General features: G+C 39.5%; 1 protein-coding gene across 3 annotated transcripts in view; it reads left to right on the top strand.

Moving 5' to 3' along the window:
• Positions 1-14,664, top strand: part of LOC121736512 (serine/threonine-protein kinase WNK1-like) — a 72,599-nt gene that overhangs the window by 47,104 nt on the left and 10,831 nt on the right. For all 3 annotated transcript variants that reach the window (XM_042127754.1, XM_042127755.1, XM_042127756.1), the window contains 3 exons: positions 8,947-9,049; positions 11,484-11,581; positions 12,073-14,129. In XM_042127754.1, the coding sequence (XP_041983688.1) occupies positions 8,947-9,049; positions 11,484-11,581; positions 12,073-14,129 (2,258 nt within the window). The remainder of the gene's footprint in view (positions 1-8,946; positions 9,050-11,483; positions 11,582-12,072; positions 14,130-14,664) is intronic.

Raw genomic sequence — 14,664 nt, 5'->3', positions numbered from 1 at the left:
TCAACAGGTCGGTGATGTAGTTTGGTGATTGGTCCCCTTGGTTCGGTCCTCCGGAATAAACACAACAGAATACAGATAAAAAAAAATTATGCTAGCAGAGTACTGATAAGAGGGCTGCCTTTCAAGTTGTGTCGTTTGAAAAAAGTATAGGCAATCTAAGATATTATTACTATTTATTGTTTTTTAAATAATTGTCCGCCATGTTTATTACACATTTATTTATTCCCCTCCGAAGTTGGAAACGTAAAAAAAATCGTTTGGCCTAAAGTCAGGGCAGTCAGGCGGCTGATATTTAATAAAATAAAAGATCTCATCACTACTGACCAAATCATAAACGTGCTTTGACTCTCTCGGTCGAATCGCTGCAGAGTTTTGCGACACCACACGGGTAGTTTTTGGTCGTCGCTAAGCAAATGTGTTATCCAACGAGCTTTTAACTTTTTGACACCAAGCTCTTCGTGTAGAATTTTTTGGACATTAGTACCTGAATAGTCCACGTGACGGTCTTCGAGGATTAGCTGCCGCACGGGTTCGATATTCTCTTGCGTCATGGCATTTTTTGGACGTCACGTGACTTGTCAGTTGTCACTGAGGCTAGATTGCTCACATTGAAATTCTAGATACCAGCGTTCTACAGTCCTAAGATATGGTGCTGCATCACCAAACATAATAGTGATCTCCTCAAAGCACTGACCAAACACAAAAGTGATCTCCTCAAAGCACTGACCAAACACAAAAGTGATCTCCTCAAAGCACTGAAGTCGCGCTAATCCGCTTTGAAAGTTGTAGAAAATTATTGCACGCTAATTTTCTTTAGACATTTCCATTTTTACAAGCGACTTGTCACCTTTTAATAGACGATACAATAAAACTATTCGTCCGATCTGAATTTTTTTTTTGTTTTTGAAATTCAAATTCAAAAAGATAAAAATACCATGAGTTTTTTCAGTAATCGCGTGATGTTGGCAAACGACACAACTTAAAAGGCAGCCCTCGTATAGAACTACATTTTGTCTCTATTCAGTGATAGAGGTGAATGGAAACTGTTAATGTGTTGACAGATAAATTATTAAAGCTGATCGCGCATTTGTCAGCAACGTATGCGCACACGAAATGCGGCGCGTTCGGTGCGAGGTTTCACATTATTGTATACAACGAATAAAACATTTTGGCGCGTTCGGCGTGTACGTCGCGTACGTTTGCTTGCAAATATAGTTATTTGGATCTCTCAGGGAACACTGTACACTTACGAGGCTGACATTGACACTGAGTGTTAAAAGCCTCTGTAAAATAAAAAAGATAAAAAATGTGCGATCACCTTTATAGATATTTCATCAATGTGATGCTCATTGAACTTCAGCTGTCGAAGCTTCAGATGAGTTTGACAACTGCTGGCATCATAATTTTTCTTGTCACTTGTCTTGAGATCGTCTCACCGATCGAGCAGGGCGATTTTTTTTAGATTATAAATCTCAGTGCGTATTTGTATTGGTTGGTCAATAATTATTATCGGTACATATTTCAGTGCGTTTCTGAAACGGCTTTAATAAGTTTGAACTACTGTTTACACTTATTTGGGTTGGGTCTATATAAAGCAGAGTAGCCATATTTTTTGGCGTTGCGTGGCCACCTAGCCTTGTCTAAACAGTAAACAAATAATTTCTTAGAATGGACTCTCTTCGACTCGACTATTAGCTGACTTACATTGATACAGTAGTAGGGAGCCAGTACCACTCGTTCCTGCGATGGTCAGTATTGTTCAATAGAAACGTGTGCATCCAGTAGTAAAATGTAAACGCTTATTCGATCGAGGCGATTCGACGCGATGCTATTTTCAATGTGTCCAAAACTGACCTTTATTTATTACACAAAAAGATAGATATTGAATTGACAGATGTACCGCTCGCGGTGCTGAGCTGCCTGTTCCAATTTCGAATGGGTCATTTAAAATGCATCGCCTAGTCACGTTGCAATGTGACCTAACCTGACTGAAGACCTAATCGGAACTTCGCTTAATACAAGGTATTGATTGTTATGGGAGCAAAGATCACATCGACCTTGATACGGTTACCATCGATACTATGTACTTGTGTACTGACGTACCACTTGCAAGTCTAGTCTGTTAGGACTCACAGAAAGTCTAGAATCCAGATAGCTTTGTTCCTTATTTGTGCTATGACACAGCAAAATTATTCCTAAAGTTGTCCGTGTACATATGATGAGTCATCGCCTTTATTCTTTTGAAATTCATGCTGGAAAGCATAATTTTAAATTTTCTTACTTAAAAGTAGTTATAATTCATTCATCGAGTAAATTAATAAGTGTCAATCTTCGTGAGAAATTGCATCCTATATCTATACGAGGAAGACGCGGTTCTCACGGTGTTAAAATATTGAATGCTATACATCGAACGTTCGACTAGAAAATATTAATCGAGCGGTGATATAAACAAGCGTTGCATACGTGATGCAATATAACTATATAGTGTGACGTGTGCGGATAACAAACGCGAAATGCAGTACATCGTACAATCGCTACGTGAGTGATAGTGTTGTGGCGTTACAAACGAGCAGCGTAGTGCGTGATGCGATATAGTGTCAGTGAGTAGATTATAAACATTACGACCCTGAAATATTTCTAATCGCTACTTGGGTGTTTGGATGAGTTGATGCAACACATGCGCATTTATATCTTATAATAGATTTCTTAAAAGAAATTAAACGTCTATTATAATGAATTTCTGTAATTTAGAATACTATGTCATCAGTACATTCTTATAATGAATTTCTGTAATTTAGAATACTATGTCATCAAGCGATTATGCAGTTGTTATCTATTTAAAATTAATCTCGTAGTTTTAATCGATAAAGCAATATCGATAAAGAAATTACTATAATATTAAATTTGAAAATTGTCATAAAAATTTAACTTATATTATGCGGCAATGTTAAACTTAGCAAGGTAGATTTTTTAAATTCAATTTTGTGATAATATTAAGTACTCGCTGTCCCGGCAAACGTTGTTTTGTCCATATTATTTTATTGAAGTGACTAATATATAAGTATGGCGCCATGGTCGTCCGACCTGGCTCTCTTAGGCATTTTCAAATATTTAAGAAAATGTTAATAGCGTTTAATATTCTAGCTCTGAAAAGAACTAATAGATCTAAACTCCCCTTGATGACGCCCACTTTGCAACGGGCCGTGCAGTAGAAATCGTAATAGGTACATATTTTAATTTCGCCGTAACTTCAAAACCAAACGTCAAAATTTAGTCTTTCAAAGACCAAATATTATCTACATAAAGTGTACTTAGTGATTAAATAATTTATTTTGGTAAGGATTCATAGCATCAGTAAAATAAACGCGTTTAAAATATGTAGTCCAAAAAATTCAAGATTTTATAAATAAAAAAAAAAACGTTGTTGTGTCTCACTAGACATAGATAGGTATAGCGTGTCGCGAACTTTTTTGTAGATATTTATGAGATCTACAATTAATTAGAACATTTTATGGTTATATCTTACGGAAACCTATTTTTTTCTAAATAAAATTTAGCCTATGTTATTCGTGGATAATTTAGCTTTCGAATGGTGAAAGAATTTTGAAAATCGGTTCAGTAGTTTTTGAGCCTATTCATTACAATTATACAAAGTTTTCCTCTTTATAGTATAAGTGTAAATTAAATCTCTGAATTTCAATAAATAATCCACAAAAATAAAAATTAAAAACATATAAAAAGATAGATATTCCACAAGTTTAGCTTTTTATTATATTTATGTATTCCATCAAATTTCATACTCAAAGGGCTTTAAGATAGGTGATCAAATCTAATTATTAGTTATTTTACGCGAAGCGAAGCCGTAGACAATAGCTAGTTTATAATTTACGTGAAAACGGATGTGACAATTATCAGCTGGTTATCTTTCGCATAACGCTCGAATATTCCGAATGCTTATTACGATTCATTGCGTCTGATGAGCAGTACATAATGTGCGACAGACAGATAGACACATTCGGTAAACTTTTATTATATATTAATTATACATATATAATAATAGTGCATAGTTGTAACGTAACTATTGCGTGAGGTGTGAAGTGAAATCGTTTTAGTGGCTGAGTTACGCGTGTTGTAAAGTGTTTATAATCTGATGTATTATACAAGTTTTGTGTTTAATATGTGGTAAATTAGTGTTTGTTTGGTATGCAGTGAGATTAAATTTTGTAATTGCAGTCAGTTTAGTTTAGTGAGGGAAGTAATAATAATAATATCTATGGACGCTTCACACCACGTCAGTCTGGCCCCGTGCTAAGTACCTAAAGGACTTGTGTTACAGGTACCAGACAACGGAAATATATTTAATACTTTTATACCATACATATATTTAAGATGTTTATTATATCATACACATATTTAATAGGTATACATCCAGACCCGGGAACATTGAAAACTTTTTGTTCCGTCGGCGGGATTCGAACCCGCGACCCCCGGCTTGAGCTACCAACGCGCTCACCACTGAGCCACAGAGGTCGTCGTAGTAAGTGTAGTGAATTAGCAGTCTATGTTATGTATGTAAGGTTGTTTAATCCCAAAGTCTAAAATATTTATGTACGGTAATTATAGTGTTCTCGAACGGGAGTTCCAAAAAGAACCGATTTAATTTAAAACATTTATCAAAATAAAATTACAATTACTTTTAACTTTTTGAAACAGATATATTCTGCATAAAAAGATTATATCCTAAATTACATTAAGTACCGACCCCGATCGGTGTAAGATCTAAAGTGAGCTAACTAACTACTAAAATCAGGTCCCACGGAGTTGGGACCACCTCGATGATGCGGCGACAGCATTTTCGGTATTCCGTGTTCTTTGGCAATTTTATTAAGAAACTTCTTGAGTGGTCTTATCTGTATAGTCTGAGAGACGGCACCACTTTATGTATGCTTCAATTTTATTATAGTCCTAGAGATGTTTGACTGCAGCTGATTGATGATGAGGATGTCCTTATACTGATGTTCGGCAAATCTGTGCTAATTCCGGTTTTCACAGAGGGTGCATGTAACACGGTTTTAATGAATTGGTGTTTCTGTCTATAGATTCGTATTGGCGAGTAACTTTGGCTATAAGAAGTTTAAACTTTAATGGGGCATAATAAAGAAATCCGTGACTATATTCTATATATAGTGAAAATAGCTGAAGCGTTTGCGATCTTCACTTTTAAACCTATCTCCAAAAAAAGGAGGTGGTTCGACGTTCGTCTGTAGATAAAATTGTTTTCTTTAAAAGAGGTTTTCTCCAACGAGGCCCAGTTTAAGTTCTGTATAATTTTCTTAGGGCCTGTTTCACCACTTCCTGATAAGTGACGAATAGGCTATCCAACATTTAACTTGACAGATCAAGTATGGAGAATTTGTCAAAAAAGTTGTGAATAGCCTATTAGACACATTATTAGACAGTGGTGAAACAGGGCCTTAATCTTTTTTTACCTTACGGTTTTCTCTTCACCCTAATGAAGATAGGGTGAATTTGCCAAAAGTCACTCCTTACATTTTATCTACAGACGAGACAAAGTTGAGTTGCGTGTATGTTATACCTATTGCTAGTTAATTTCGCTTGCGTTTAACCTAGATAATATTATGATAATGACTTTATGCTGCGTTTAATGTGGAATGTGGATCAAAAGTCAGTCTGATATGAAGCTAAAATTAATTAGAGCCTATTTCACCACTATTCCTAATTTAGCCTATTTCAGCCTATTCGTCACTTATCAGAAAGTGGTGAAAAAGGCCCTTACTGTTATTGAAATCTCTTGACTATTAAGTATTAGCTTATTATGTTACTTAATTTATTGTCGGACACAGTTGCAACGAGCAAATGAAATTGTGTACAGAAATATTTTGTTTATGGCGCGGAGATTATAATATATTTTTGTGAATAAAACTAGTATGGTACTACCATACCCATTTCATCAAAATTGGTTCAGCAATGTAAGCTTAAAGAAGCAAAAATTTTTTTTATTTTTATGATGCAACTTGCAAGTATGAGGCAAGATGGTGATTCAGATTATGACTAAGTTAAGAGAGACCAAAGTCTGAAAAATTAAGCAGAGATGCCTAACCTTCATAAAAGTGTTAAGAGTTTGGATATTTTCCGCAATTTTCCTACCGGGAAATAATGAGGAAACCCTCAATCGCGGTAATTATTTTAATAATTGTTCATATCATTTTCTTCCTTGTAATAAGGACACATAGTGTCGAGCTGCATTTTTATTTTTTTAAGACTTGCAATGCGATACATTATTAAAGATGTACGAAAAATGCGGCCCCTTACGGCTGCGGCAGCACAGACAATATAGATCTTGATCTATGTCTGTGCGGCAGGGTGTAACGTTTTCGTACCTTAAAGAAGCTGTGTTATTCAGTAGTAAATGAAACCCGCAACTCCGTTGTGCCAAAAATAGTTTATCGGGTGGGAACCGTACATTTTTCCAGGATAAAAAGTGTCCTATATCCATCCCGGGACTCAAAGTAGCATTAAAGATTTCATCAAAATCGGTTTAGCGGTTTGGGCGTGAAAAGCTAACAGGCGGACTGACAGACACACTTTCGCATTTATAAAATTAGTATGCATATTGTGTTCAATGTTCATGTCATTTTCTTCGTTGTACGCACACATTATGTCGAGCCATATCTAAACGCGTTGTACAGATTGTTAGTGTAAACACCGTTATCCTTGAAACCATCAATTAATGAGCCCGGGAAAATGAACAACTTTTTCTATGAGAACAATGCTGGGAGCTCAAAAAAAATGCCGTCGTCATACCCATACAACAATTTCTATAGGTATGACGACGGCATTTTTTTCTCTGATCAGCAATCTGACCCAGGCAATTTGTATGGGAAAGTTGTTTATTTTGACAGGCACATTATACGTGGGAGAGCCATGCTTCGGCACGAATGGGCCGACTCGACCGGAGAAATACCACGTTCTCACAGAAAACCGGCGTGAAACAGGGCTTGCGCTGTGTTTCGCCCAGTGAGTGAGTTTACCGGAGGCCCAATTCCCTTCCCTATCCTCCCCTATTCCCTTCCCTTCCCATCCCTACCCTCCCCTATTACCCTATTCCCTCTTAAAAGGCCGGCAACGCACCTGCAGCTCTTCTGATGTTGCGAGTATCCATGTCTTTCATTAAAAAAAAAGGCTCGTTTGATGGTTTCAAGGATAATGTTATTTACACTAACACATTGTACAGCCACTGTGTGATTAGATGATCTAGATGTGATTACTTAGAAGTTAGAGTAGATAGGTGATAAAAATGCGGCCTGCTCCGCTGTGACCCGCTTCACTGCGACCCCATACAATGTGATCGTACCTTACAAGTAACCGTGGTTGTATAACAGCATTATAATACTGTATTCAGTATTTTTTTTATGAAATAAGGGGGCAAACGAGCAAAGGGTCACCTGATGGAAAGCAACTTCCGTCGCCCATGGACACTCGCAGCATCAGAAGAGCTGCAGGCCGGTAACGCACCGGCCTTTTAAGAGGCAATAGGGTAATAGGGGAGTGTGGGGATGGGAAGAGAATAGGGGAGGGTAGGGAAGGGAATAGGGTAGGGGATTGGGCCTCCGGTAAACTCACTCACTGGGCGAAACACAGCGCTAGCGATGTGTCACGCCGGTTTTCTGTGAGAACGTGGTATTTCTCCGGTCGAGCCGGCCCATTCGTGCCGGAGCATGGCTCTCCCATGTATAAATATTATAATGCTGTTACAACCCAGTATTATAATGCTGTTATATAACCAGACAACGGTTGCGTGCCGCGAAATATTCGGTGCGCGTTGGTTTACAAATCGCGTATTAGCATTTCGAAAGTATTAATCCGATGTCTGAATTTCAGGGTCATAGTTTCATGTTTTGTTCAGTTGAGGAGTTTATCAAATAACCTACTAGAGGTTGGCTGTCTGCACGGCTACTTCTTTAAATGATTTGTGATAGTATGTTTGTAGACTGTAATCCATACTAATATAAAAATTATGTGTTTGTCTGTCACGCCCTAACCGCTGAACAGGTTTTGCTGAAATGGTATGAAAATACTTTGAGTTCCGGGAAATGTCATAGGACACTATTATTTTTTTCAAATAACCATTTTCCTTTTTTTTTTTTTTGCTGAAAAGGCGCTGCGAGTTTATCAAGCCGGTTTTTTCTGTCGGGTTAGTTTCCATGCTGATAGTTTTATTTTATATTATAGCGATCAAAATGAAATAGGTTATAGACGGGAAGGAAATAGGACAAATATTATTGACCACTAAATGTTTCCTCAACATTAGCGTAATTATATAAATGCTAATCGTATGATATGTGCACGTCATTAAAATATCATTATAACAGATATGTGCGGGCCAAATGCATAACGTTTGCCACTATCGTCATTTAAATTATTTTAAACTTTAAATGTAGACATTTAAGTGCATTTTCCTTTGGCCGGTCAATTAGTCAGGTAAACATACCTGCATCTTTTGAATGATCCGTTAGGCTTTCTTTACTGTGAAATGTAGGAATGGCTATAGATGATAACGATACTGTGCAGATAGGTCGCGGTGAATAAAGCCTTTGTCAAACAAAACTGTTCCAAGCGGCGTTTATACAAGCGTCTATTACATTTTTTCAAGGTCCGGTAGTAACTAACTAACCTAACCTACCCCAGGTGGGAAGAGGATCCTTCAAGGATCCTTGAGGTAGCTTTACTCCTTAAATTATATTGCATTGGCCTAAATTAGGGTAATGGTTCCTGATTACACTGTGTTGTAATACTAATTACTGGCTTATATCTGTGACCGAACTGTGCAGTTCTATCGTTACATGTGTAATAATAAAACTGCACTAACACAATAGTTTATTTCGCTACATCCGTGTGGGTTCTAAGCTATCTTCCTGTCGACAGAGAGCGGAGCGAGAAGAAAGTTCAGATGCTGTTCAACCAGGAGCTGATCACCGAACAGAACCGCCAGCAGCAGCAGATGTTGTTGGAGCAGCAGCTCAGACAGGTGAGACCACACCTTTGTTATACTTTACAGTATTATGTAAACACTAAGGGTGAAGCCAAACGAGCGTAATTTTGTGAGTCGTGCCGCGTGCGTCGCAGAATTTCGGTCGCGTAAATTATGTTTCATACCAATCATGACTCACAAAATTACGCTCGTGTGAATGAAGTAGGAATTTTCTATGAAACTGAATGCTGCAGAATTTCTGCCAGCCGAAATTCTGTGACTCACGACTCACAAGATTACGCTTGCTTGGCTTCACCCAAACGGCTTCACACATTTAATGAAGAGTTTGACAGATGAAGTACGTTGTTTATGACAAAATCTTCATTAAATTCATTTAATATATTATGTATTTTAATACAGTATTTTATAATATATTATGTTTGTATGAATGTACTTATATATTATGTATATGTATAAGTTATATATTATATTATGACAATATACACTTGCGTGCAAAAAAATCGACCCACCCCGCGCATTTCTATTCAAGTCGCTATATCTTAAAAAGTTATAGTTATTTATTATTTCTTTTTATTAATAATGTGAGTTAATATGATAGGGAATGTGTACGTTTACTCTACATTTTCATTTCCAACATGCTTGACTACAAACGACACAAATCACTAAGCACCCCCATCACTCAGTTTTTTAATCGTTAATTGAACGGTTTTGTTCTGTATGAAAAATCGGTCAAATCTTATTGTTTTTGTTTTGTCTCGATTTTTATTGATTTATTGTTCATTTAACTTCATTTTAAACGTAATTTCTTTGTGGCGAAATGGATATTACTCCAAATAAAGCCTCTCAAGCAAGGGCTTTGCTAAGAGCTGAATTTAGACAACGAGTTGTGGCTAGAAGTCGAACTTCGGTTACAAGAGTATACCGGTATTCTAGAGACTCTAAACTTTACCATGCGACCATGTTCAGGAAGACATTGGGCTACATTTGAACGTGATGACCGTTTTAAGGTGTCAACGTCCTTGCGGAATCGACATCTCATTTCAGTTCAAGTGCAACGACGGCCAAGAGGAAGTCGGATGAGTTACAGTAATTAAGTAGACTGTACGACGAAGACTTGCAGGCAGCTGTTTGACTTCACAAAAACTCGCTAACGGTCCAAAATTAGCCCCAGCACACAGTCAAGCGCTGCTTAGTTTCGCACGTTCTCATGTTGATTTTTCATTGGAGCAATGGCGGGTCGTGCTCTTTTCTGGTGAAAGCTAAATCAGTCTTTATGGTAACGATGGTCGCAGAAAAGCATACCGTTGATGAAGGTTTCATATTGATGTAGAACAATGCTCGACCGCACCTTGCTGCGAAAGTTCGTCAATATCTCTCCGACGTCAAAATTTCGGGTTTGGACTGGCCAGCAAGGAGTCCTAACCTTAATCCTATTGAGCACCTATGGGGAGACTCAAAAGGAGGGTCAGGGCCCGGACTCTTGCCGCAGATACCCCTTCAGGTCCTCCAGGCCTGTATGATGTTGTATGATCTGTACAAGAAGATCGGCATGGTATCGCTCAGGAGTTCATCATAACTTTGATAAGGTCAAGGAAAACCCGGATGGAAACCTAAATTAGGGTAATGGGTGGCACTATGAGCTATTGAAATCAATTTGTTAGTGTTTTTTACAAGAAAGATGTCATTAATCGCCTACTGAAATGTTATGCCAAACTGACCGGTTTTTGTTTTAAGGCTGTAGAATTAGTAAACAATTTACAATTACAATAACTATAGCAATAATTAAATCCTTATTGTACTACCTTTAAAACGATTCCAACATTTATTTAATACTAATTATATTTCTTGAGTTATTACCGTTTGAATCATAAGGAGAGAGGTGGGTAGATTTATTTGCACGCAAGTTTATATTGTAGTTTTATAGTATATGTAAGCGTATGTGTAACCGGATTTATAGTAGGTCTAGTATTTATTATTATATTTATCAGTGTATAAAGTATATTTTATCATGTTTTATCTAAATGTTTTCATTTTTTTTTCTACACAGAAAGCACCTGTGATGTTAGTTTTGTCTCTGTTACCACCCAATGGTTGACTGGTAGAAAATGCCATATGGCATTAAGTCCGCCATTGTACATTGTCCAAGAAGTGTAATAAATAAAAATAAATAAATTAATTAATTAACAAGTAAGGGAGTGGAAGTCAATAAGAACATAACTATATTTATTATATACACAAATCCTTTTGCTAATTAAGAAACCCATACTATACAGACGCTTTAGTTATACTATGTTTGATGATTGTCTAAAACTTTAGAAAAGTCGCTCGACAGACAAGAACAAAACCTTCTCGCCTTGTCTGCAAGGTTTTCAAAGGGAGGCATTTCTTTCATTACAATAATCTCATTAACGTCAATGTGATTTGATGAGAACTTTGTAACTTGAGTTTAAACAAAACTGTTATTTTCCAGGTGAAGATGATCCAAAGTCAGCAAGGTGGTCCAGTAGATCAGGTGAAGGGGGGGTTACTGAATGGAGTCGGCGCGCAGCCCACGCTCGCCGCTGTGCAGTAAGTATACATTTTTTTACTATACTACATTGACGTACTATATCTAGACTAGATGGAAAGAGCTTTAAATACTTTTTTTTGATATCGTTAAAATACTCTCACTTTACTGACATAATTTTATGTTCGTCGTGGTTGTAAAGTTTATTAAAAATGTATGTCGTTTGTTTAAGAATGTCGAGGATGCACTTTTTGACCATAGTGGTATAGTGGTAAGTAACATCACTAGATATGGTACGTCAATGATTCATGAGATATTTAAGTTTTTTAGATAATTACACAAATAATATGTTTTAATTTCAATTGTCTTTCTAACAATTAATAAAAGTGCCTATGGTCTGAGCAGCATTGAAGTAATACTAGCAATAAAATATAAAACACAATAAGAGGGCAAATATCAAAGGGCTGTCACTGAGACGTGACTCTTTAGTCGTTTGATATAGTTGAAGTAACGTTTTAGAACATGAATTAACGTAGTCTTGTTTATTGCTTAGGCTAGATCAACAATCGCAACTATTGCAAGCCCAGCAACAATTACTCCAACAGCAGTTCCAACAACATCTCACCAACGAGGAGAAAGCCATTAAACTTTTCCAACATAACCTTATGCAGGCTAGAATGTCACCATGTCTGTCCGCCGACCAACAGCTGCTGCACCAGCAGCACCAACTCCTCGAGCAGAATATTAAACAACAAGTTATCATGGAACAGAACCTCTTGAACCAGCAAATGTTCGACACCGTGCAGAACCACAACTACATCGAGCACCAGAACCAACAGACGCTTGAGCCGCAGCAGCAGCTGCAGCAGAATCTGCTCGGCCAGCAACTCGCCGGCGACCTCAGCACCCAAAACCAGATGCAGCAGATCATCCAGCAGCAGCAGAACATCATCGCGCAGCAGGCCGCTACCATACAGCAAAAGCAGTTGGAGGAGCAGCTCACTCAGGACAGCATGGCGGCCGGCCCACAGCCCAACCTCGCCGCGGGCCAGATGCTCGACCCCTCGCTGCAAAACCTCCAGAACATCTTGGCGCAGATCATACACAGGCCGGAAACTATGCAACCGAGGAAGGATTCGGAGACCGAGGCGGTGCAGCAGCAGCAGCAGCAGCAGCAGCAGATGCAGTCGCAGCAGATGCAGCAGCAAGTCAACAACCTGGCAGAGAATTTGGACGTGCATCAGAACAACCAAATGGAGCAGGAGGCTATGCAACAGCAGAATAATCTTATGAATACTCAAATGCAACAGCAAGCTAGTCAAATAAATTATCAACAGAATCAACAATATTTTCATCCTAATATTCTATCGGCGGCGGTCGATCCGGCGATATTCGCTCAACAGCAGCAGGTGGCTCAGGCGCAGCATCAAGTCGCACAGGCGCAGCAACAGCTCAACATGCAGAAGCAGATGCTAGCGCAGCAGCAGTTTGTTCTCCAACAGCAGCTGATTAATCAGCAGCAACTTCAGATGCCGGGGCAGACGCTCTCCCCGCAGCATATCAGGACTCTGCAGCAGCAGCAGTATTTAGCGCAGCAGGAGCTCCAACTGCAGACCCAGCAAAATTTAATAGATCAACAAAATCTAGCGCTCCTGGCTCAGAAGCAGCAGCTCATGGGCCAGCAGCAGCAAAAAGTGGAGGAGCTGCTGCGCGCGCAGAGGCCGATGTACACGCGGCAGGGCTCTGAGCAGAGCCAGGTGAGCGCCGTAGACGCGCACGACCAGCAGAACCTGCTACCCGACCACTACCAGCAGAAGCCACAGCTCCAGCAGCAGATATCCATCGATCGGCTCGGCCACTACCACACTCTCGTACAGAAGCAGCAGTCCGACGAGCAGCAACAGCAGCAGCAACAGCAGTACAAGCACCTACAGGGCCAGTCACTTCCGCATAATGCGCTGCCGCAGGGCTTCACGTTGCAGCAGGGCGAGCGGCAAATATCTAGTCACGAGGGCACACCTGTGCAGAATTTCACGACGAACCCGTTGCAGGTGTACCAACAGCGCCAGGTGCAGAGCCTCGCCTACCCCGAGCCTGCGCCCAGTTCGCAACCGCCCGCCTCGCACTACCAACCGGTGGAGGGTGTCCTGGCGATGGCGCCGACGTCACAGCCACCCGCGTCCCATTACCAGCCCATGGAGAACGTCCCGGCGTCCGTTCCAGCCTCGCAGCCCCCCGCCTCCCTCTACCAGCCGGTGGAGGGCGCTCCGTCATCGGTGCCGAGTTCTCAGCCGGCCGTCTCGCACTACCAGCCCGAGGGTGTTCCGGCGCCGGTGCCCAGCTCGCACTACCAGCCGGTGGAGAGCGTCCCGGCGTCGCTGCCCGCCGTCCCGCCTGAGTCCGCACCGCAGCCCGCCCCGCCGCCCGCCGACGCCGTCCCGCAGCAGCTGAACATCCCGCCGGATGAGAATGGCCTCGCCGCCAACACGCAGAAGGAGCAGTTCCACACGCCCATGACGGAGTTCCCGTCCGGCGCGACGCACCTGGAGTCCATCCGCCCGCCCGATCTCACCTCGGTGGAGGAAAAACTGGGGGAGAGCCAACAGGAAGGTGAGTTTCAAAAGCGTTCTTTGAAATTATTGGCCTTACCTGTCGAGTTATTAATATTTAGCAATTTATTAAAAAGCTAGAGTAGATTAACTGTAATGAAATTACAGTTAATCTACTCTACTTACTTGAAACAGTTGGCAGACTCTTAGTTTTCATAATTTATGGCATAAATTAATATTTATAATTTTTTTAGCATCATCATTGATCAACTATATATTATTATAATTATATACCTATTATTTAATATATTATATTGTATGGTTATTGGTTTTATTTATATATAATTTTGTGTGTGATAATATGCATATTATAAGTAAGTATAGTATCATATTATACAATAAGTATATATTTTATAAGTATAATATATATTTATTATTTTTTTCTGTCTTTTATCCTTTTTTTTTCCTTTCCTTTCAATTCGACTGGCACCTATACAACTTTGTCCTTGTATCGCCCAAAGGTTGACTGGTAGATAACGCCATAAGGCATTAAGTCCACCTTTGTATATATGTGCATAAAGTTTTTAAAATAAATA

Source organism: Aricia agestis, chromosome 19, assembly GCF_905147365.1.
Source record: "Aricia agestis chromosome 19, ilAriAges1.1, whole genome shotgun sequence".
In the NCBI taxonomy this organism is placed as follows: Eukaryota; Metazoa; Arthropoda; class Insecta; order Lepidoptera; family Lycaenidae; genus Aricia; species Aricia agestis.
The sequence above is the reverse complement of the archived record's forward strand: the minus strand, read 5'-3'. Positions and strand labels throughout refer to the sequence as shown.